Here is a 25,624-nt window from a genome sequence, read left to right as displayed (position 1 = left end):
TCTGAATGCACAAGAAAAACAGGGCTAGGTTCCAAGGCATGCTAGTTTAGCTGATTCCCACCATAGCCTCTACCATAAATATTTACTTTCACTTAACATAGCTTCTAAAAATCACAGGTGAGCCTAGTAACACATTAGCCCTTCTTGCATGCAGAGGATTTTGCAGGTCACTGATTAGATCTGAATTCTGGGAGAAGCCATTCTGAGAATTCGATTGAAGACAGTTTTAGTCCCCAGAAGCCATTAGTTCACTGCCAAGTGCTTATGAAATCCCACCCTTTAACATGTTCCCTCTGACACCATCATCCATGTATTATTCATTCTAAAAAAAAAAAAGACATGTCATATCTGGTGATGAACCAGGCAGACAGACCCTGAAAGAACTCAGGTGACATCACTTTCACTGGGTTGCATTAATAGACAAACTGTCAAGGTGAACAAGAGGATGGCACCAAGGCCCAGAATTTAGCAAGATTCAAAGGATTGGATGTTTATACAGATAAGAATATCCAGTTAGGACAGTATTTAATACAAATAAAGTGAAATCCTGGCCCCACTGAAGTCAATGGGAGTTTTAACACAGACTTCAGAGGAGCCCGGATTTCACAGAAAAAGTTTGCAAGGGATAAAAAACCTCATGCTTCAGGGTTAGTCACTCTCTCACAATCGCAATTAGGAGGCAGATTATCCCCGATCTGCCTACTGCATAGCTCTTGCACCTTCCTCTGAGGCATGGGGAATGCTAACTACTTTAGAAACAAGATATTGGCTTAGATAAGCCAAGGGCATTATTTAGCATAACAATTCCTTAATTCCTAACTAGTCTAAATATAAACTGCATAAAAATTTTAACTCGAGAACAAATCTAGATGGCTGCTCCAGATTAACAATTTCCACTGTGCCTTTGTCATTTAAAATAAAGTTAGACCAGCAGTGAAATGGCTCAAGTTGCCCCATAAGCCATCCATCCATAGTACATCACATATTTACAGTGGCTGACCTTTTATCTTTCTATACTTTAGATGAACTGATTTGGTTAAAGGTAGGATGCAATACATGAAGTGTAATTAGTTAACTTTATTTCAAACTACTTTTGATAAATTATTCTGTGAGATAGCCATACAAGTAAAATTGTCAGAATAGGGACAGTGGAGGAGCACACCTTAGGAGAACAATTTGTATTCAGTAAAAATCAAATGGTTTACCCAATTAAGAATGAGACAGGTTGAAGATTAGTTAATGCAGCCTTTTAGATGTAAATCAGATAACTTTGAGCTGAGCCAGTTAAAATAAAAAAGGGAAAGACAATACCCTTCGCCTCTTCAGGTGTACTTTCTGCTAAGAGCAGTATGGTTAGTGGTTTCAGAATTATTCAAGAAACATCCATTCTCTAGCACAATGGGGAATTTCCTTATATGTGTTTAATGAGTTTGTTCCTCTGTAAGAACTGAAATGTGACTGTCAGGGCACAGAAGCGGACTGAAAGATTCATTCTGAATATTACCTTAATTGACAACATACAATGAAGTCTCACAGTTGTTTATTATATAATTAATTCATAACCATTTCTAGTACACATTTCCATATTGTTTAATGCTTTTATTTTTTTTAAGCTCAGGGACTCCCAAACTTCACCCAACTGAGAGTCACAGTAGCAGCTTGCCAGGTGCTAGAAGGCTGTACCTAGTTTGTAAAAATGGTGCAAGTTGATATCACTTTCATCTGTAATACAGAGGTGTAGGGCTTGGAGACTACATATCCCAGCATGCAATGCTTGATCACGATTAGGCTGCTAAGGAGAGACAGTGACAGATTTTGCTGGGCTGCATTTGATTACATGCCTCACTTTGGCCACATCAGTTTAACTCATGTAGCTGTCTGCATGCAATGCTCTACTGTGGAAAACAAAGATCTTTGTACTGTTGGAGTAAAAACAGTGGTAACAAAGTCATAGCTACATATTCTTCTCTACATTTTTGTTTATTGAGACAAACTAATTAAAAGGCACAAACATAGGGCATATGTTTACATGGACATTATAACAAACATATACATTAAAAGTGTAGGAATGTGTTTCCTTTCTGCTAAACAGAAAGTTCCTAAGCTTTTATATATACAAAAGTTGTACAATTTGATGTCCTAAAGTACAAAAGATCATTTATAAAATTATTTTACACTAAGTTCTATTTTTTTGTTTTACTATGTAGTCCAAGCCCCTAGAACGATTTCGCATAATGAAACAGATACCTGTCACCTGACCTAGAAATCTGGTATTTGCTGCTTGTACTGACATGGCAGGGTATCAACGGAAGCAGTCCATTTTGACTAGTCAATCCTGCTAGGATTCTGTAAGATGTGTACACACTAATCTCCATTGCTTTCAACTTCATTAAGATAAAAACAGCTCAACTCTTTACATTTTTCTTTTTCTTTTTTTTTTTTTTTAAACGTAGAGTCTTGGTTTTAGGGTGTCTTTTTTAAACAAAGTTTTAAAAATGTGAATATGTGACATGATAGTCTAAAAAGTATATCTGTTTCCCTATATTTTGCTTTCTACTTTATGTACAGATAAACAGTCTAAGAAATAAAAAGCACATGTAGTTTCAACATGTGTAACCATTTGTGGAGTACTTCTGGGCTGGACAGCTCAGACTGTCATGCCACAAACACCACAAATTGATAGAAATGTGTTAACACAATAGAAGAATAAAGTAAAAATGATGATGTTTGAAAATATTTACAAAGTTGAACAGATCTGCACAACACTTGATTAAGAAATACGGGAGAAATTAAAGACGCTCTTGGCTTGTCCTGAAGGGTCATCCTACCTAGTTAGTGGTTAGAATAAAAACTGTATACAATTTAATATAAGACAAAAACTTCTAGTGAACAACTAACACGTCTGTCCCCTGCTGCAACATCAACAGGTTCTGATTGGGAGAGAGAGGGCATATACATCACACCCCAGCGCTTCCAGAGTCTTCCAGCTTAAAGCAATATTTTATAAGATTCAAAGCATCCTTTTGCTCCTAGATAAGAGTCCCAAGGGTTTTGACTGTTTAGAGACCATGTTTACACACATTTCAACTCCTCTTCTGTCAGCCATGGCTGTTTCTTACCAAACATTAACAGTTTAAAAAAAAAAAAAAAAGTTGACTACAATGCTACATTTCCTTAGGGTAATATTTTGGGTAATATTTACATCTCCAAATATCAGGTCACAATCCCTATTATATGTTGAAGTTAGAATGATAAGTTATCATATGCTTTGCATATCAGAGCTGGTATCACCTTTCCCATAGGGAATGCTGCCTGAAATTACCATATTCCCAAAGGTAAAATGCATATTTTCTCCAAAATGCATTAAAAATGACAACATTGTAATGCATTTACTCATAAAAAAACATTAACACAGACAAAGATACTACACTAGCTCTGAATCAGTGGATTTAGAACTGGCAAGTTAAAATTAGCCATCCACCCTGTCAAGCATATGGAGGGGTCTTTGCTAGTGTTTGGATTAAAATCATTTCCTAGTTTATAATTTCTGGGATAAAACAGTAATGCTGATTTTTAATGACTGGTTTTTAAACTGTGGCAAGTAACCACCTGTCCTATTTCAACATCATCATAGTCAGCTAACGGTAAAACTTGCTTTAAACAAAGTGATAAATTACAAACTCTAGTTTGAACACGATGAGCCAAATCAACAGGGAAAGATGCTATTAGGGTCTTTAACTGGTGCACATTAAGCCAGTTATTTAGTTTGACTTTATTATTACATTATTAACATTATTATTATTATTATTAACAACAACAACTAAAAAACCTGCTGGTAAGGATTCAGTTTTAATCCCCTTTAATACTGTTTACAGATTCTTTACCAAGGAGGAGACGTGGGCAAGGCTTGAGGCAGGAAAGGCATGCTCTCTACCGGTCTCATTGCTATATTTAATGGACCTGCTAACGTCATTGGTGTTTGGAGATTCATAGGAGATGTTATAGTGACTGGATGCGCTATATTCACTGGAGCAGTTACTGGGGTAGGTAAATTGACCGGTGTTGTGAGCGTTAATGGAGATGTCATGGATAATGGACTTGTTATAGTTACAGGATGCCCTAGGTTCATCGGACTGGATATATTAACTGCACTTGATACATTTACTGGACTTCTCATGCTCATTGCAGCTGCCACTGTGACTGGGTTTGTGATAGTCCCAGAAGCCACAGAGGACGTTATATTGAATGGAGTAGTAAGAGTCACAGGCGTAGTAGCAGCAGTGGAGGTTTGGCACAAGTTAGCAGCTTCTAAAAATGAGACATAAAAAGACAAAAAGTTTTAACACATAAAAAAACATGGACAAGATTTAAAAAAAAAAAAACCAAGAACAAATTCTGGAATAACTTACTAATATTTTCTAAAGAAAATTAACTGTTAACATTCTACAGCCTACAATAAATATAACTTTCATGCAGCTCATTTGAATTCAAAATTCTTTCCTGAGAAGTCAAGTGAGGTTGTCTTATAAAGAGGGTTTTGATGTTCACAAAAACAGTATTGTACAAATCAGAAAAATCCTCTCAAGAGGAACATTATAAGTAGAGAAGAGAGTGTACATACCGAATGGTACGTACTCTATAGCCTTCTCAAAGGTGAATTGACATTCTGTGAAGGTTTTAAAAAGTCATTATTAGGGACTGATAAGCAAAGCTAATTTCAATGTTTACCTGCTTATTTCAGTCTTAATTATTTCCACTAAATTGTTCCACTGATCGTGGTAAGTTTATCTTAGCAATTTTCAAGTATACCCAGTCAGTAGATCTTATAACCCCCATTATCTCCTCAGCTTTTACATTAACTACAATTCCACACCAATATTTTACTTTGTTTCGCAACAGAGACTATGGCTGAACAGGCAAGAACCAAGAGGACCCTGCCCTGAGATGGAGGATCCTGGGTCTGTTCCCAGTTGGGTCTAGCAAGGGCTGGACACTTTGTGGAGAAGATACAGCCAGGCTCCATGGAAGAGGCAGATGACTCCATTAGATATCAGCACCACCTGCTGGTTAGCCATAGAACAACGCTCCAAAAACAGAAGCGGGTTGGTGGACGCGGATAAAAGAAAGGGATGACTGCTAAAGAAACCGAAAAAATATATTCCATATCAATGTTATGGCATTTTTAAAAATGTGCCTTGCTTCACATTTGTAGAGTAGGACACTAAGCTCAGTCTATATCCATATTTCAAGAAGTAAACTAAGAGCCAATAGTCCACCCTTGCCATGCAGGCTATTCAAATGTATTAAGAGAGTGTTTTCTTTTACATTAGCCCCATTTGAGGGTCACTGTTGATTGTTCAGGTTCGGAGGGGGAAAAAGTGTGTGTGGGGGATTTAAAACAATTATAACAACAAATACCTGAAATTAAATAAAGTGTTCAATTTAAAAATTCCCCTGTGGTATTGCAAAACCAACACAACATGTGGTGCTAATTAATGAGAACCAGCATGAAAAGGACCATGAACAAGAATGGAACTGACTGGTCTAGTTTCATCTTCCAAACAGAGTGATTTCTGTAGACATGACACCCTCCCATCCTCTCCCTAGATATCAGGGGTGCTCTTCGAGCGCCACAGGTTTCACTAAACAGTATCAGTTTGACTCTTATTGAAAAACTTGGCACAATACTTTTCCCACCCCCACCTCAGTGCCCCTCACCCTCTTCTTAATATAATTGTTTTTGTAAAAAGCACTTTGACAGATACATATGGTAAGAAAGAAGGAAGTAGAAACAAGATATAGAAGAGAATGAGTAGAACAAGCCTCACTCTGGTTTTCCTAAGTCTTTCATCCCCATAGCATTGGAGCACTAACCAGGTAAATTCTAATAGTTTTCAGTTATCACTGTTTATAAGAAAAAAGGTTAGGCTGTTTCTAAACAACCTATCATTGAATTAGAAAAATCTTTGTGGCAGCAACAATCAGAAAGGGAGCTAGCTGCCTTGTCCAGAAAAAGAGGACTGGAATAACTGATAGAATATGGAGGAATTGTGAGGAGCCTGAGGGGAAAGATGGGTGGAGAATATTTATTGTTCAAAATTAAGAGTTAATTTAAAGGAATAAATAGACAGCAGGAATTCATCATAAAACATTTAATCAGAGGGAGCCACATGACAGAAATTAGAAACCAAAGGGTTGTGAAAAGAATAAACTAGAGGTAACTGGAGATTTCAAACTACACTCCAAATGAGACACTAAACTGAAGCAATCTATTCCTTACACAGCAGGCACAGTGAACAACAAAAGGGCACTATTCAACTTTCAATACAATAGGATAGGTAGAGGTGAGCAGTATCTTGGCAATAGTGACTATAATCTAGTTAATTTTGTAATTAGAAGGACACCAAGCAATGGAAAAAAAGGGAGTATGAATTTCACCAGACTTTGGACAAATACAGTTATGCGATGGGTATAAGTGAATGAAATAAAATGGGAAAGAAGAACAGGGATATGAAGAGGGGATATGAAAAGTGTTTAAACGGAAACTGATGTCTACACAAAAAACGTGTATGTGTGAGATCTAACAACTGGTTGATGTTTTAAACAAGGTCCAGAAATCACACAGAAATCAAAGGCCAAACTCTGCCTTTGAGTACAGGCACAGCTCCCATTAACTGCAAAAGGAGGCTTATGTGCACATTCAAGGGCAGAATCTGATTGAAGATAAGTAGTAAAGAAGATCATTTAAGTGAATGTTACATAAGGTTATCACCGATATTTTTTTTAGCTTTTATTTTTATGACCAAGAATTAATTTTCATGTGTCAATTTTTGCCATTTCACATTCTCTATAACATTTTTTTTGTAAAACAGATTAGAGTTTAAAAAAAACAAGTAAATCAATATAATAGATTATGTTATTTTGTTTTACCTTTCTTCCTTGCTTTGACCGCTTCTTCCCATAATCTCAGTGTCTCTACCTGCTTTCCAGGCCAGTTTGTTACATGTTGTTGTTGTTGTTGCTGCTGCTGTTGCTGCTGCTTCTGGTTGCTGGTCTCCTCGCTCATGCATGCTACGCCAGTCAAGTAAAAACACACACAAATTCACCTTGGAAATGTATGCTCCTTTCTACTGAAAGGATGAAGGCTTTTGTTTAAGTTAAAAACATGTTCAGAATCTTGAAAAGAGAAAGATAGTGTTTAAAAACATTTAATTAGTGCTGTATTTCAGTAAAATTACCTCTCTAAGATCTAGAGAAGTGCAAGCTATCAACTGCCTGATTTCTCTTTCAGAGTGAGTGACATCTCAAGGATGATAAACAAAGAGAATGAAATACAGGACTTTAAAATGAAATGGCTTCTATGGTACTCATACAGATCAAATTCCCAGAGATCTCAAGGAGGCAGCTGAGTCAAGTTATGTGAAAACACAGCACTAATTACTTAAAGAAAGACCTCTCACCCCTTCTTGAAATCAAAATTAAAAACATTTTTAGTTCACCTTCACATCAGAAAATAGCTATTTACTCCCTGGCCACATTGCTGCTCCTGCCACTGTCATCTCTGCCTTTTGTGAGTCCCATAATACCTCCCGCGAGCTGTTTAGGGTCACTGAACTGACAATGAAAGGCAGAGTAGTTGGTACTGTGGGAACGAGGACAGACTCCAACAACCCCTACTCCAAAAATAATTCACATTTTAATTTTATTTTCCACATCCAATTTAGTAAATATTTGTCATGCTTACTAGATATTCCAACTGTCCTCAAACTTCTGGGAATAAAAGAACACATTAAATATGAACTAAAAGGCAAAACACTGTTTGAATGTTTTAAGGATGGAATTTTCAAAAGAACCTAGAGGGGTTAGACACCCAACTCCTTTAGACTCCTTTGAAAATCACAGCCTAAATCACCAACATGATGTGTAGATTTAAATTTCATATACTTTTGAGAAAGCAAGCCAGTCTCTCCTTCACTTACTTGCCACTCCAAAGTTCAGGATTCAACATTTCTGCTGAGGATATTCACAGATTTTAAGGCCAGAATTACAATCGTCTAGTCTGATCTCCTGTACATCATAGGCCAAATATCACCAATGCCCAAAACGCATCAAGCAATGCAGGAAAATGCTTTGCTTGAAGTGCTTGTTTTGTCCAATGCTTCAAGGAAAAAACACTGACAGCCTTGATCCAAAGCTCATGGAAATCACTGGGAGTCTTTGGCTTCACTGAGCTTTAGATCAAGCTCGAAATCCTGAACAGAAGACTTGCCAAGTTTTCAAATATTTTGCTATAAAAGGCAAATGTGTCATTTTTAAATCTACACACATTCTGTTACTGATTTAAACTCCTGGACACTCCCTCCCTCCCTCCCACCCACCCTTTTGATTTATTTATTTTTTTGCGGTTAAGGAAGTAATTCAGGATGTATCCAATTGTTCTCATAAGTTGAAAGACAAAGATATTAGGATCTTCATACTTAAAAGTGAAGAACTATTCTCTCTCACTTCAGGGCATTCCGCTAAGAGATAAGACAATACTCCTAGTTCCAGACCAGTTCCACATACCCCTGATCTGAAGTTTTTCATGAAGAATCCATTTTCAAAGATCTATTCTCTGATAGATGCAAACACCTAAACTGAGTCACAGGTGTATTTTACATTTTAAGAAAGTCAAAGGCAACTCATGTTGCAAAATGTTTAGAATACATTTACTGAAGTGTTTTTAAAACGTTCACCTACTTTTACTGATGCCTTGTTTACAGGTATTACAGTTGATACTTTGGCTCTGCCCATGTGTCTTTAAGTGGCTGGTGATATACGCTGCACTCAGAAGTTTACCACAGATATTACACGATACCTTTCCTTCATGGCGCACCATATGTGTCCGCAGTCTGTCTTTGGTGGCAAAGGCAGCAGTGCATGTCTAGATGAAGGACAACAGCATTTTTTAAGTGTAGACCATCTTATTCCACTGGGGACCACATGGCCCATTTAAAAGTATATTTTATTTTCTAGGTGCTACCATACCTTAGGCATGTTGACAAACCTTTTAATTTTACATGGATTTACAGTGAAGCCTATCTCAAGCTACCACTTAAGAGACGGAACATAATCTAATTGCTTAATGGAAATGGTCTTCTGATAAGTGTGGAACAGAAGAATACTCTATACTACTGGGCCTACTTTGGAGCAATTTCTTAAAATAAAAGATTGTCTTGCATACCTAAGTGATAGATAGCTTATAAATACCTACAGTAGACAAGGGTGGTCTCTTATACAGGCTTCACTGTATATTTCTGGTTATGATTATTTTTTATTACTCAGTTTAGTTCCAATCCAAAAATCAGGAAAGGGAAAACAAAGCATTTCTTTAGAGCTATTCTTTTAATTCAAAGCATTTACTTATAATATGATGAGTCACTAGAGACAGGTTGGAACGTGCATGGATGATTCCAAGCGAAACCATAGAAGAGTTGATTGTTCAACACTAGTCAAGTTCTGCCTCTTGTTTTTAATCTTCAACTTACTTTCACCATGACAATTCCCTTTCAATTTCAAGCAAAATACTCTATTTTCATAACCACCTTTGCCTATAAGCATTGCTAAACAAATCCTACACATTACTTCAGCAATCAATGTCAATTTGAGGATTTAGTCACATTGTTTTTAAAGGCAAACTTAACGAACAATAGGGTTTTGGGAATATTCTTCAAGGAGCAAATAAGCCTCTAATCTTACAAATGGTAGGCACACCATCATCTTAAGCTGCTTCTACACTGGTATCCTAACTACAACACCAACTAACTACAAGCAGCGTGGACAGAGCCATATTCCAAACCTTGCATTCAAGGGAACTAGGTAAATCAACACAGTCCTTGGTGAAATACTCAGTTGACATTGACTAACTGTACAATAAAACTTATGCTGTTAATAAATCGTGTTAACCCTTACTTGGCATTTGAAGGGTCTCTCTGTCGAGTGAACGTGTTTGACATGACAGCTTAAGTGATCAGGCCTGTGAAAGAACAGAGGTACAGAACAGAACATGTACCGTTACAAATAGACGGCAAGGATTCTTTGGCGAGCAGCACTGAACACTGCATTGATTGCCATTTGCAGCCCACCTCCCTTTCAAGGACAAAAAAAAAATCTCCCCTTACCTATAAAACAACCCGCTGCTAGAATAATGCAAAAATGATTACACTAGGACCCAGCCAGCAAAGTTTAAAACTCAGCCATGTGTCTATTATACACCTGGAAGTGCTACAGTTAGTGAATTTTTAGTACTTGTAAAAAGGAGTTGCATTAACAGTCCTAGAGATTGACGTTCGTTCTAGTCACAGAACAGATACAGCACAGCCAGCAGCAATGCAAGCTCCCCCACACTGCTCTGCCAATGAACCTCAATCTTGATCTGGAAGGGGTTATGTTAAAGGCAAGATGACAGATCAGTCTCCATGCCCCATTCAATCTTTGACCCCTACAAAGACTGCTAACAAGGGGTCCAGCTAGCACCAATGGTGATGCGGACACCTTTCCACTGTGACCTGGATTGAGGCCATCAGGTCATTTCAGAACATTGAATAACCATAAAACAGTGACAACTTTTAGTCATGATCAAATAGTCTTAGATTGAGACCCACACCCTAAGTAAACAAGGCTCTTTATCCCCTCACCAATCTTCTAAGATGTCTGGTTCTCCTAGCCCCTTGCTATGATAGTTTAACCCTTCTTGATTACGAAAAGCCAATACTTGAGCTCGCCTGGGATTTTCTACATGGTACCTCGAGAAGCCTTTTCCACAAACACCACAGGTGTATGGTTTGGTGATGCCACCTTCATGAGACCTCACATGATAGGTCATGCGGTCCTTCCTCTTGAAGCGCTGATTACAAATTGGACATTCAAAAGGTTTTTCATCTGAGTGGGATAGCTTATGCCGGTTTAGGTGGTACACATCCCGGAAGGCTTTTCCACACATCTCACAAGCATGGTTCTTCTTAACAGGCTTGCTGGGCTTCTTCACCGTCTGAGTCACAGCCATGGCTGTTGCACCAGCACTACTGCTGGGGTTGGTGGCAGAGGAAGATGTAGTGACCGTTGACAGGATGCCTGCGATAGTTGAAACCAATGAAGTTCGGCTGTTGTCGCCAGCAATAGTGGAGATTAGGGGCACCATTGTGGTGGGAGTTTTCTTTGGCCGTGACACTAACTTTATCCCTGTGTGGCAGGACTCGTGGCGCCTCAAATGGTAGCTGTCCCTGAAAGCTTTGCTGCAGTAGGTGCATACAAAGGAGGTTTTAGGTTTTTCCTTTTTAATCCCAACAATAGCATCTTTTAATGTTTCTGGTGCAGGCTGAGGTTTCTGGGTTATTGGTAAGGGTAGAATCGGCTTCTGATCGGGTGGCTCAACAGCGGAGCTCAGGAGGGGCAGCAAACTGTTCTGTGCTGCCTGCTGTTGGTGATGTGAGGCTTCATGTGCCTAAAATCAAACATTCACACTTCAGAATTTCTGTTGGAGGGCGCTCGCTTTGACATGCTGAGAACATTTACAGGCAAAGGAAAGCAAATTTTAAGACCAAAAAGTCACTGAACTAACAAGTGCAAGAAATTATACAAGTCGCACTACAATGGTTTCCTGATTGGATAAACCACTTACATTTAAATCCATGTGTTATGCACAGACTCTGCAGTACATAGGTGTAGGAAAGTGCAAATCACATGAAACAATTTTTAAATATCCTGAGGGCAACATTTCTTACAGCAAATTACCAGGTATTCGTCAGGCCTTTTAACATATTGCTTGATTTCTATCTCAATGACACTCCCTACATAAAAGTGATCATATGGAGAATATACCAGATCTGTAATGGCAGATTAAGGATGTACTGAAGGGGTTGACCAATGTGCCAGACAAGTGTTAACATCAGCCTGGTGGATGGTTACATTTAAAAACCCTGTAAAAATTAAACTGCAGCCACAGTGAACCAGGAAGAAATGAGACATCTTACTTGAATCCCTCTCTTTGCACTACTTTGTCAGTGCTGGAACTGCATTTAAATAATTTGTTTCAAGAACTGTTACACGCTAGATTTATAGTTATATATTTAATGGTTTCCCATGGCATTAACGCAATAACTAAGATGCTCTATGGTGCTCTTTGTTTATGGAAACTGATGAGAATCAAGACAAGTTTCTTTTCTCTTTATCACCAACTTTCACAAAAGAGAGAGGGGCTAGTCAATAAGCACTGGTAGGAATCTGGTGATTTCTGGAGCATCGACTTGCAACAGAAGTTATTCTTAAAAAAAAATTAATAATTTAACTGATAAATGCTGACAAACCTGGACTGCTGCATCTCTGAGGACAGCACTAGAAAAATCTCTGCTATCATACCACAATGAACATCCCTCTACTTACCAGTACCCTCTCCTACCTGAGGCTGGTAGCAGACATGGTGCAGGGTGTTTATATTGGACAACTTGTACTTCTGTAATTAAATTTAAAACGGATCTAGTTAAACTGGTGCAAAGCCCTACTAAAGACACTCAAACTGGTTTAAACCATGCTTAACATTATTTAGCTTGAAGTAACATTAAGCCAAATAATTATAAGCATGATTTAAACCAGTTTAAGGGTATCTATAGTAGGGCTTTGCACCAGTATAACTAGATCAGTTATAAAATCGATTTAGTTACAGCAGTGCAACAAAACAGGCCTGTGGCATGAAACTGATTTTATTTAAACTTGTATTTTTATTAATGCCACATCTTTCCAAAACTACTCCTCTGTGCTTTCCTTTATTAAGTGATATGTACCTCATTTTACGTGGTCTTGCCACATTTGGGACTTTGCAGGTTGACTAAAACTAGGTAATGATTTGGAGCCTACAGGACTGTCAGCTTTCATTTTGAATCAGGATTGTACCATTATTAAGCACATTCAAATTCATATCCTTTCAGCTTTACCCAATAGCCAATTGCTTAAAGCCCTTTGAAGACTTTACTATTTACAGAAGCAATCTGTGACTTTCTATTTTGGTGGCATCCAAGCCTTCCTTCTTTTGCCTCTACAGCACATCAATAACCAGAAGCAATGACTACAATATTAAGTACATCTAAGTAGGAGTTTTAAGACTTCCATGCAACACTACATTCATTCAGGATGCTCATGTACTCACTTTGTCTTCCCATATTCACAAACCCTGGAACTTCAGACCATAATGGTGTTCTTTGAAAATGGGTTGAAAGTGCACACAAGTCTTAGCCCATGTGGATGAGAATGCCCACTCTGCAACACTCCCATACTATTTGGTGGGAGACTAGTTCACAGCTTAGCTCAAGCTGTTCTGTGTGAAAGTCCATGGCATTACTTGCTTTGATTACTACAAGCAGTTAGGGTGACTGGTCCACCTCCCTGTACTTTTTAGGTCTATTCAGAAACTTTGGATGCAACAAATATGTTGAGTGTTACCAGGCTAAGTGTGGACATACCAAGGTGCCTCAGTTAAACCCTAAACATGCATTCTTGAAGATGGGAGAAAGGGCATTCTTGGAAAATGGTGCAAGTGTGGAACTCCCTCAGAGCCTGAGTTTGCTAACAGAGCACTGGTTCTCAACCAGGGGTACACGTACTCCTGGGGGTACATAGAGGTCTTCCAGGGGTATCTCAACTCATCTAGATATTTGCCCAGTTTTATAATAGGCTACATAAAAAGCACTAGTGAAGTCAGTTCAGGCTAAAATTTCATAAAGACAATGTCTTGTTTATTCTGCTCCATAAGCTATACACTGAACTGCAAGTACAATATTTATAGTCCAATTTATTTATTTTATAATTATCTGGTAAAAATTAGAAAGTCAGCAATTTTTCAGTAATAGTGTGCTGTGACACTTCTGTATTTGTATGTCTGATTTTGTAAGCAAGTAGTTTTTAACTGAGGTGAAACTTGGGGGTTGGCAAAACAAATCAGACTCCTGAAAGGGGTACAGTAGTCTGGAAAGGTTGACAGCCACTGACTTAGAGCACAGCATGAGGCTCATTTTTCCCATCAAGCTTTTGCATGACCTAAGTGATATTTTGTATTATTTTACTTTCTCCTGTTTTATAAACTGATGCTTGCTGATGTGTAATACATATAGATGCCAAAATGGGTACAATATAAAACACAAGTTCAAGAACATTTCATGTACTGATAACAGTACAATTTTAATTTTTTTTTTTCCAGTTGCCTTTGCACAAGATTTAAAAATCTTGGTCAACAGAATCAGACACTTAATTGGAGCTTTCTGTTCAGAGCCTTTTCCAGCCAGGCCATAGTAAATGTGTTTTCACACAGAGTACAAGTGGTTAATATCCTAAGATAGCTCAAGATATACAATTTCAAAGGGAGAGCTAGCAGATGGGATAATAGGGAGTCCAAATCCTTTGGACAAGGTTCAAACTTATACAGTCTAAGGACATTTTTAAGCCTTAAAGAACCATTAGCACTGCAAGGTAATACAATTATTTCTGTTGTACCAGTATAAATGTCTGACATGAAACAATGTATTCATAAGGCTGTCTGCTATGAAACCATCTCTTATATAAAGCTGCTTACCTTGGCTCTCAGATACTCCACCGTTATTACCAATATTGCCTTTTTAACAAAACCTGTCTGCAACAAGCAGCATTCCTCAGTTTCCAAGGATTCTCTATATTAAGCTTTCTAAAGAGGGATCAGGCTGTATTTTTTCCCCTTGCTGTTATAGGAGGGAATGCACACAATGAAACAGCACCTGCTGCTTGCCTTTTGCAAGTCATATTTATTCACTGTTTTACTTGACTTAGCATTAATGTCAAGTCAACATTTGTGATGTTTTGATTGCCTGGAAAAAAAGTCTTCCATGCAAAATATAGCATTTCTCTCACTAAGCAAACTTTCATTCCAGGAGGATAGCAAACAAAATAAAAACTGTATTTCATGACCCAAGGTGATAGGATGTGGCATTGTGAACTTCCAGTGCCAGAGGCTAAGAGATTTTTGCACTGGAGCCTTCATGTCAGAACAGCAAATTAGCATCAGTGAGTCATATCTTGAATGCCCTGTTTGAGGGATGATTTCTCCTAACATTAACAGATACAACTTTCACTTTCCAGGCGGGTACAAAGTGGTTTTCAAAATATGCATGTGCTAGAACACTAATAAAAAAAAAAAAATGAACTGAAGTTGCTTATTCAGTATAATCTACATTTCAAAAGGTAAAATTAATCAAGGTAACACCTAAACATGATCAATATCTTTATTATGAAAGGGGGATAAAAATTCACTGTACACATTTAATTGCCATTAAAACTAAAATTAAGACATTTAATCATTTCCCCAACGCCAACTGGCTAAGAATTACAGTTATCCACACAGGGTTTTAAATATTCCCTTTAATTATTTAAAAAATTCCTCTACAGATGTCACAATTGAAAACCATGTGAAGTAAACATTGCCTCTCTATATTATCAGCACAGTATTTGATATTTAACAAAAATAAAGGTGCAGATTTGTGAAATGGATTTTAAATTAGGAGTCTATTAATGATCTGTTCTTGTTTTGGTGGAATGGGGTGAGGTGAAGCAGTAACAAGAAGATACTACTTATAACTTCCCCAATCACCACTATGTTTAGGTACATTAGGATAAACAGTATTGTAAAGCATTTGTTTTATAAAAAATGACTCAAGACCTACTAAACAGTCATTACAAGGTTTTAAAGCTTTATTATCTGGAAGGACGGAAGAGGAAGGAATTTCCATGTCACATCTTTACAAAGATGCTCACTAGTTATGCACCATTAATTATATTTTTGAGAAGGTAAACTGCTGAATCCTTAATCAAATGAAGAAATACCTACCACAAAAACAAACTAAAAAGTTTGATGTCAGTATTTCAAAAGTACATTGCACTTACAACAAAAAAACCACAATGAAGCAACTAAATTAATGATGCTTAATATCTGTGAAAAGACAGAGCCATAAAATAAACTATAAGACTCCACACTAAGATTAGTTGTTCTTGAAAATATATTTAAAGATAGAGTGCAGTATATTGAGATGAGACAGAATAACTACTAACTCAAGAAAGGGAGGTGGCCCTAGAATGAGAGAACTTTACTAAGAAGTTTATCTATGTTCAAATCACAACTGCCCACTAGAGTGAGAAAAATTATAAATCCTTATCCAAACTGCGTGTGTCATCACTGGCACTTATATGGAACTATATCTTATAGTATCATATCTGTTGTACAAATGAATACAAAAAGATTTAATACGAAATAAGAGTTCGTATATACAGTTTGAATTTGCAATAGCTCTGACTGTTAGATTTGTTTTCTTCTTAAGAGAACATTCTAAGCGTGTTTTCAGAGGCAGAGCACCCAAGTGAGTGACTCATCTCTTAGTCCTTGCAAGACTATTATTTTTCCTTTAAAAAGAAACGTTGCATTCTCTTTACAGATTTATTCATTCCATTCAGGTTTTCAAGCATATGTCATGTTTTTGTTGTTTTAAAAAAAGCCAGCCAGGACAAGGAGTAAGCAAGAGGTCCAGGTTTGTAATTTTCAAGGTAAAATAATCCTCTTTGCACAAGGTGATGTGTGTGGCTTTTTTTTTCCCTCGGGGAAAGGGGGGGGGGGGGGGAGGCTGCAATTACATATTTCACATTTTCAAGCTACAAAGTGGCAGAAGGTTTTAGAGAAGAAGCCAGTGAGTGAAGGATCCAGGTTATAGTCCACAAACAGGAGAGCAAGAGAGTTTTGGGGTATTTTACAGTTTCCTTTTCAGTATTATACAAACTTTGTATTGTATTTTTGAGCATTAGGGCTGTCTTGAAGACAGACAAAACCAGTGACTCAGTGTGCAAGTGGAGGGATTACTCTCCCCTTCTGTGTTTTTTCTTACTATTCTCTTCAGTACTCAGTTCTTAGGAAAATCCATCTCCCGCTCCCTATTTTAAATTAAACCCTATTTTAAATTAAGACAACATCCCTCGTCCGTCACCGAGGCCGGCTGTTTCAAGAGGGATTAATTTATTCTCTCCCATGCACAGTGTGTGCTCCACCGAGGTGGGGTTTTTTTTTTGGGGGGGGGAACCCCACAATGATGATGATGATGATTTGCAACAAAGGGTAAAAATATCGGCAAAACATTTTTACAAAAAAAAAAAAAAAAAAATGGGGAGGGCAACAATTTTTTGGGGGGGAAAAAAAAAACCCGAGACGCCCCCCCGCTCCGTCCCCATGAATGCCCCGCCGCTGCAAGGAGCGGGGGCAGGCTGCTTAGCCAGGCGCGCTATAGCCGGCCCAGCACAGCGCTATAGCGCGGGATCCCCTCTCCCCCCGCGGCTCCCCCCTCCCCCGCCGGCCGGGGGGGTGGGGGGGAGAGGGAGGCCGGGCGGCCGCGCTGACTGACAGCCCACTGGCCTAGCTGGAAACCGCGCGCTGCGCTGCGGCCGCTGCCCGGGGACGGAGTGGCCCCGGCCGGTGAGGGAAGGGGGGGTCCGGCCTCCCCGCGGCCTCACCTGGAAGAGGAACGCGGTCCAGTTGGCCTCCATGGCGGGGACTTCCCGGGCCTCGGCGGCCTGGTCGGCGGCGGCGACTCCGGCTCGATCCCCCCTCCCTCCCCCGGGCCCCAGCTACATGGAGCCGACAACAAAGCGGCGGCGGCGGCGGCGGCTCAACATGGCAGCGCCGAGCGGCCGCTTCCGCTAACCTCCGGGCCGCACCACTGCGGGAGCGGGGGGGGCGGGAGCGGGGAGCGCCGCCCGCCCCAGCCCTGCAGAGGAGCGCGGGCGCCCCGCAGCTCGCGGGGGTGAATCCACCCGGCTTGGCACGCGGGCGCCTCGGGGGGGGGGCGCCGCTTCCAGCCGCTTGCCGGAGCCCAATGGCGCCCGGAGCCTGGCCCGTCCCCCCCGCGGCCCTACCAATGGGACCGTCCCAAGCTGGGGAAGCTGAGCTCGGGAGAGAAGATGGAGGAGAGAGAGGAGAGTGTCCAGGGCTGGTCACCTCCTGCTCCCCCCCCCCCCCCCCCCGGGGCATATGGGGAGGGGGAAGGAGCATCCCCTCCTCTCCCCCGCCCCCCCAAAAAAAAACCCAGCCACGACCCCTTCCTCCTGCTATCATAAATAGATCGGAGGGAAACAATAAACAAATCCATCATTAATTAGGAAAATGTAAAAGTTTTTTTTGGGGGGGGGGGGGCGAACCTGCTCCTCCCTGCAGCACCTGCACCAGCAGGTGGAGATTCTGCAGCACGCGCTTCCCAAGCATGATGTCAGCATCTTTAAAAAAATGTTTTAACTCTTAAGTAAAACCCCTTTAAAAATAGAGAAGCAGCAGGGAGAGAAAGGAGGAGGGGGGGGGGCATATACAACCCTGGGCAAAGCGGCAGACAGTTTTATCCCAAATGATGGCATCCAGGGCAGCTCACGGAAATTGTGCAAGGTGTGTACCTGTTTCCATGTGAAACCTGCATATAATCATAAATATGTCAAAGGAGGGATGACACCAACAAGTTATGGGTGTTTCCCCCCCAACAACATCCAGACTGGCCTGTTGATGCAGTATCAAGTCTCAGGGGGTAGCCCTGTTAGTCTGTATCTACAAAAACAACAAGGAGTCTGGTGGCACCTTAAAGACTAACAGATTTATTTGGGCATAAGCTTTCGTGAGTAAAAACCTCACTTCTTCGGATCAAGTCTGTTTCCATTCAAAACTTGGACATAAGAATAATTTTTTAAAAAGTGCTACACTTTTAGTTCAGCTTCACTTCACCATCCAATGCTCCCTCTTATCTACTGAGGCCACCTGTGGCTTATTTTGAGGGCCATCTCTTATTTCGTGTTGTTAGCATCACAAAGTCCCACATCAAGCTAACAGTCTTGGGTCGGTATTTCCGCAATAATCGTTCAATTGGTTATCATCTGACACACACATGTATGCTATGGTTCCACTAATAGAACATTGTGGGTTGTGTTGCTCAAACAAACTTCAACATGCATTTTTCATATAGCTGCATAGGTACAGCCACTGGGGGTGGCTTGAAATCCCCCTTTAACTTTTTCCTCTGCAGCTGCAGATGCAATCTCCATCATGACTGCAGGGGTTCTATATTTCCATTCCTAGTCCCCCCTTTTCTTCCCAACTTCCACCCCAAGCATTTTCTTAGATGACCACAGCTTTGCAAAGCTGGTCCTTTATTTCCTCAAAAGGTAGGTGGTCTAATGCTATTTTAAAACAGGGTTGTGCCCCTTATCTGTTTTCCAGTGCAATTTCTCTGGATTATCCAAAGTGCACCCACCTCCCATGAGATTTATATTTTCTTGATATATGTATTAAAGCATTTAACTTACTAGGCTCGTTTGTAGCCAAGGCATCTCTAATGCATCATCTAGATGCAAATTAATGCCACAATCCCACAACCCCTTCAGTATGTGTTCATCCTTAAATCCATGAGCAGTCACATTAAGTACATACATAAGTGTTAGTAGGTTTGGGACCTAACTGTTGCATTGAGCTTACTGCTCTCTGCCTTTGCTTACTTTAGTTGCTCTTATTTGTATGCATGTTCCTTCTCTAAACAAAAGCACAGAAAGTGTAGTCGGCACCGTTACAAACATCACAGATGGCTGTTGTACATTTACAGTGTTTCCCCATTAAGTGCAGGAAATACCACAAATACAGTGGTAAAGTCAAATATTGAAGCACAGCGAATGGATTTTTTTAAAGGATACCCACTGTACGTGGTTACAGAACAGGACAGTTTCCCAAGAAACTGGGAATTGAGTTGCAAAACCCTCCTGGGTTAGCCCTAGTCAATCCTCTTTACTCGGGCCAAGATCCCAGTGACTTGGAGTTTTGGGTGCACAATGAGTACAAGATCCATCAGCTTCTTGCATTCATGCTTTAGGAAGGGAGACCACACTGGGTGTATAAGAAATGCAGGCTTGTTACCACTGATTCCTTGGGAGCTTGGTCTCAGTAAGGAGGGCTCAAGAGGGCCCCAGCATAGTAGGATTTCCATGCTATTCCCCCACCAGCCCCCCCCCCCACACACACACTGAAAACCTGTTTTTTTCTCATAAAAATTAAGTTACATATGTTTAATCCAAAGACACACAGACTTCCCTGACAGTAATATTTCACTGCTAATGTTTCACTGTTCACAATAGGGGAGGGGAGGGTATCTAGAAAGGATAGATATCTAGTCCTTAGACTGAGGGAGACCCAGGCTCTGTTCCCATCTCTGCCATTGATTTGTGAGACCTTGGGCAAATCACCTAGTTTCTGTAGTATCTGTTTCTCTGCCCTCTGTAAAATGGAAATATTTCCCCACTTTATGCAAACATGGTGAGCTGTAACTAATTCTGTTGATTCAGTCTTGCAATTTTATCACAAAATCTGGTAATATTTGCGGTTGTTCTTAAAGACCCAGCTCCTGGAGTCAATTGATTTAATGAAAGCATAGATTCTTATGTAAAAATAGTTCCTAGACCATGTGGTTGCGGAGAAGAGCGTGAAAACATTAACCCTAAAAGGCTCAAAACTAGAAGGCAAATAAAAAGAAGCCAACATTCATTATTTAAAAAAACCCCATGATTTTTAAAGCCAGTCTCTTGATATTTGGGGACTTGACTTACTTTTGACCACTTGGGGTTGATCACTGCTGTAACACTTTATTATCCTTGGACAGAAAGTGCTAGAGATGTGCGTTTTTATATTTAAAAGCCTAGTATGCTTTTTGAAAATACAAGTCTCTAAAGAGAGTAGCCCACTATGGACTCTTACAGTACGGCTTTTTTTGTCAAGACGTGGATGACTTGATCTTCTCTGGCTGGTCTGTGCTAAACAGCCTTGTTTACGGAACACAAAATGCCAAGTGAATGCTCATTTTCACACCTAGCCTTTTCAAGACATGAGATGCACCACTCAGGAAAGTCAAATATGCTTGGGAGCTAGAAAGGCCATTTTTAATTAATGTCCCCCCCCCCTTTTTGTTAAAAACCAAACTGAGCACACAAGTTCTCTTCCTCTCACCCCCTCCCTTAGCAATTATCTACATGTTTACACATCATCCCTGCTGAAATAAAGCAGCAGCATGCACACCCCATAGATCTGCTACCCTGCCTTTGACTGGGGAGAAGCAGGCCCTGGTCACACTATTGCTATTGGACTTTGCAGGGTAAGATTTCTTCCTCTCATGTCCCCCATCTGACCTGCCCCCTCACTTATTTACAGGGAGGTTTCCTCAGGCTGGGGAGTTATATGTAAGCCTCTAGTGCAGGAGGGCTGGACCAATTTGTACAATGGGGGGTGCTGAATGCCATTAAACCAAACTGTAAACCCTGGATGTGATGGAAACCACTTCAAGACAGCTCCAGCACCCCCCAGCTCCAGCATCGATGCTCTTGTGCCCTTGAATTATGATGATTATTTTGCAATGTGTGTTTCCATGGGACATTTAACAGCGCCCTATATGTTTAACCTGACTCCCATCCAATCTTTCCTACAAATGCTCCCCTCCCCCTTCAGGGTTAAACACACGCCAGAGAATTATCGCTTGAAGAGGCGGCGGGGAGGAGGGAGGGGGGGGACCCCAAACAAAACACCAATCCAGGCAGCCGCAGCTTGCCAACCCGCTGCGTTTCCTCCTTCGCGTCTTTCAATGTGCTGCACTGATTGTGTCTTCCCCGCACACACACACACACACACACACACACACACACCCCGGCTCGCCCACCGCCTTTCAATCCGCTGCACCGAAAGGAGCGGGAGGGCCGGGAGATGCTGATGGATGGAGCAGTGGAGATGATGCTCCTTGCCCGCAGCCCGCTAGGGATGTGTTGCTTTGGCTGAAAGGGAGGAGGGGGTGGGGGGGAAACGAAAAATACCGCAGCCATGCTCGGCGGGCATTGCAGGTTACACATGGCACCCGAGCGCTCAGACAAGGAAGAGAGAAGCGAACAATGGGTGTGTGCATCTCCCTCTGCAGCCCGGTCCCACAGAGGAGCCTGATTTCACACGGGAGCATGGCCAGGGCTGTTTGGTTCATTCGGCTTGTTTGGGGAGCTCTTGTTCCCTTTTTTTGTGTTTGCGGAGGGGGGGGGGGATACAGCCCCAGCCATTCAGAATAGGAGCCCGACGCTCCGAAAGCAGCCCGAGCGCGCCGCCGTCTAAACCCACAGAGACATCACCAGAGAGCGTTAAGCAGAAGACCCGCCTGAGTCGTGAAACGTGGCTACAGGGGAACTAGGATCTGCCCAGGGTTATTTTAAGTGGCATGGGCGCCCTCGTTTCTTTTTGGTGTATGTTGAAAGCATGGCTTTTCTTTTTAATTCGGTTTAAAAAAAAAACCCTCCCAAAATACCAATGTTATAGCTGGTCTTCCCGAATATTTCTGGTGGATTATTTGGAGCTCTCCGATTTAGATTGTAAAGTCTCTCACCTTCCTTGGAGGGGAAAGGGTGTCCCGTTTTTAAAATAGCTCCCTCTTTCTAGCGCTAGATCTCAACGACTTCCTTTCTCCAGCCTGTTCCTTAGCCAGGTGGTAAATAGGTCAAAACATCTGAAATACTGTGACTAAAAATGTTCCCCTCGTTTGTTCAGTTTTCAGGCCCTTGTGATGTCCTAATTTCAGGTTTTTGGGTCACAATACAGCCTTTCATGACAGACAATTTACCGTTTGTTTCTGGGAGTGCACACCAGGCACTGTGCAAATACAGGTTCTGCACTGGAGAGCTCAGTTTCCTGTGTGCCAAGTGATTTATCCTATGGGCAGCAGTTCACGCGGCTAATCGGTGCCAACTCATGCGTCGTGCCATTTTTCGCCAGTGGGGAATTTGGACACTCGTGATGGGACAGCCAGTGAGTGCAGGAGATTTAATAATGAATTTGAGAATTTCTTAGTTTAGTCAAAGCTCCTAATCGCAGCCTAATAACAAGCAACAGAGGGTCCTGTGGCACCTTTGAGACTAACAGAAGTATTGGGAGCATAAGCTTTCGTGGGTAAGAACCTCACTTCTTCAGATGCTTCTGTTAGTCTTAAAGGTGCCACAGGACCCTCTGTTGCTTTTTACAGATTCAGACTAACATGGCTACCCCTCTGAGCCTAATAACAGTTTGAACATGTATCAGAGGGGTAGCCGCGTTAGTCTGGATCTGTAAAAAGCAACAGAGGGTCCTGTGGCACCTTATAGGCTAACAGACGTATTGGAGCATAAGCTTTCGTGGGTGAATACCCACTTCGTCAGACACAGTTTGAAGGTGGTTCCTTTAAAAGTGTGGAGAGGGATTTCTCCCTGCTCAAAAAAAGTCGTATAGATACTCCATGCATCTGAAGAAGTGGGATTTTTTTACCCACAAAAGCTTATGCCCAAATAAATCTGTTAGTCTTTAAGGTGCCACCGGACTCCTCATTGTTTTTGTGGATATAGACTAACACAGCTGCCCCTCTGATAATAGATACCCCTTCCATCATCTGTTGACTTGCAGTGCTGAATAACTCAACAGTTCCTGCTCATAGTTCAGCTTTAGGGTGCTACCACAGGCCTTTCCTTCTTTGTATTACAGTGGCACTCCTGCACTTCCCCACCCAGCTCCAAAGAGATTCCCCTCTTGTAAGAGCAGTACAGAGACAGGTGCTGTGCAAGTTTCACAGTGATGCCAATGGACCTCAGTTCTGAGCAGCAGTAGCCCTTGGTTCTTGAGCCTCTTTTTAAAAGAAACTGCCGATCTTCCGATTTGTGCAATGGATAGACAGACTGTGCAACGGGTGCACACATTGTTGTGATTGTGGATAACGTGATAGAATCCTAAAACTGGAGATTTGAGATCAAGTTTGGCTGTAGGTGACAAGTGAAAGTGACTTTGGAGTTATTCAGGTCAACCAACTACCATCTCAGCCAGGTTAATTCATAATCCTACAGCTTTTTACAATAACCCATTTCCGCTTAGAAAGATCCAAGAGTGGACAAACTGGAGTCTTGCATGTCAGGATCAAAATGAGTTGGCAGGCTGTCAATGCAATCTATCTGTTCCTTACTGGACCAATGTAGATATAAATAGAGGGGCAGAAAAAGCAGGAGAACTAAACAAAAAGCAATGGTAAGAAACGATACTATCAAGCTGCATGTCCAGCAAAGTGCTGCAGGGATCAATGTTGGGCCCTGCTCTGTTTAATGTTTTCATAAGTAATCTGCAAGTGGGGAGTAAATAAAATAATTCAATATGGAGATAATTTAGATTGACATCTCAAGTAATTAGCGTGCATGAATCCATAGTTTGGGTTCTTTATTACATGTTAGGCAATATATGTGCTACCTTATGGCTACATTGCAACCTTGTTCAAAATGCTAAGCATCTGTGTACAAGGTGTGAATAAGGGACAAAGAAGAATATTCACTACAGGGCTGTGTCACTAATTTTTCTCCCAATGAGGAAAACTTGCTCTAACATCCCTATTTCTTTGACTGTTTAGCAGACTGGATATTTTCCCCAGATGCTTTGTTCCTTCTTTTATTACAGACAGCAAGTGTCGAGTACATATAAAGAAGAAAAAGTCAGAATGCAGCAGTTGAGTGATAGAGCAGTGTGAGGCATGCATCTTAATAGGGTGCTAATTGAAAGGACATAAATTGAAAGCAGAGGGTGTGTATTGGGCTGTGTATTAATTAAGGAACAGTGCAAATGCTCAGTTTTGGAATAAAGACCAATTTAACTTTGTTTTCCTGTGCTGTGGTGTTTGGTAACACCTCTTCATATGTGCTAAAATTCAGCTAAATTTCTTTGTTGGATGTTTCACAGATGAATGGAGGTGTAAGATTATTGTTTTATTTATAGACTGAAATAAACAGAAGTGTTTGTATGATTTAGGATTATTTATAACTAGTGCAAGCCTCAAGGGGACTATCCCAATCTAGCCTTTATGTTCCCTAATTAAAACTTTCAGCTAAGATATTCAATAGATTTACACTAGTTTCCTTCAGGTTCTACTCTACAGTCAGAGGATAGACAGAGCTGTGAAGGGAAGGGAGAGATTTCACCCAAATGGGAAGAGAATCGGCATGAGAAACCATAAACATAGCTCTTTGTTGTCAAACGACTCACACAACACTTCTACTGACATGCAAAATGTGAAACGTTTGAGTGGTTCAGCCAGTTACAGGAATTGAAAATACAAATTGCCAACACCTTGTTAGCCCTTATTTTATTTATTTAGAGTGTGTACAGTCATCTAGCCAAGCGATGTCATCTTCAGTGGCGTGATGCAGTTCTTCTAGGTCACTGCTGGACCTAGTCAGCAGGCATTCCTCGACAATGTGCGGCATCGTCTGTGTCGCGCTGCAGCTGCACAAAGTTCTGTCACAAAGGCCCCAGCAACACTGGTTGGCTGCACAGAGACCTTGTCCGGTCTGGAACCTGTTCAACAGGGACCATTGGTGATGGGGCTGGTCAAAACCAGGTGGGCAGATTGTGGGATCGGCGACGAGGGACTGGTTGGGGATTATAACAGATACCCATTCCTTTCGCCAGAGTGTTTCCACCCTAACATCCTGGCATGGTGACGTGACAGCAAACATGCAGCTGGTGGTTTAAAAAGAT

At 40.9% G+C, this 25,624-nt stretch overlaps 1 protein-coding gene across 5 annotated transcripts; it reads right to left on the bottom strand.

Annotated features, from left to right (window-relative positions):
- Positions 1-1,523: 1,523 nt before the first annotated feature.
- Positions 1,524-17,861, bottom strand: VEZF1 (vascular endothelial zinc finger 1). 5 transcript variants are annotated; one of them, XM_054008098.1, is made up of 7 exons: positions 17,548-17,861; positions 10,677-11,482; positions 9,952-10,015; positions 8,740-8,923; positions 6,931-7,071; positions 4,622-4,666; positions 1,524-4,308 (listed from the first exon to the last, which is right to left on the bottom strand). In XM_054008098.1, exons 1-7 carry the CDS (start codon positions 17,578-17,580, stop codon positions 3,881-3,883), a joined length of 1,701 nt encoding a protein of 566 aa, XP_053864073.1. In that variant the 5' UTR covers positions 17,581-17,861; the 3' UTR covers positions 1,524-3,880. The 5 variants fall into 5 exon arrangements, with proteins under 5 accessions (XP_053864073.1, XP_053864075.1, XP_053864076.1 ...); XM_054008100.1 differs by having other exon boundaries at positions 10,764-11,482; positions 17,548-17,859; XM_054008101.1 differs by having other exon boundaries at positions 10,785-11,482; positions 17,548-17,856.
- Between the last annotated feature and the right edge of the window lie 7,763 nt (positions 17,862-25,624).

The sequence above is a fragment of the Malaclemys terrapin genome, chromosome 18, assembly GCF_027887155.1.
Source record: "Malaclemys terrapin pileata isolate rMalTer1 chromosome 18, rMalTer1.hap1, whole genome shotgun sequence".
Classification (NCBI taxonomy): domain Eukaryota; kingdom Metazoa; phylum Chordata; order Testudines; family Emydidae; genus Malaclemys; species Malaclemys terrapin.
The sequence above is the reverse complement of the archived record's forward strand: the minus strand, read 5'-3'. Positions and strand labels throughout refer to the sequence as shown.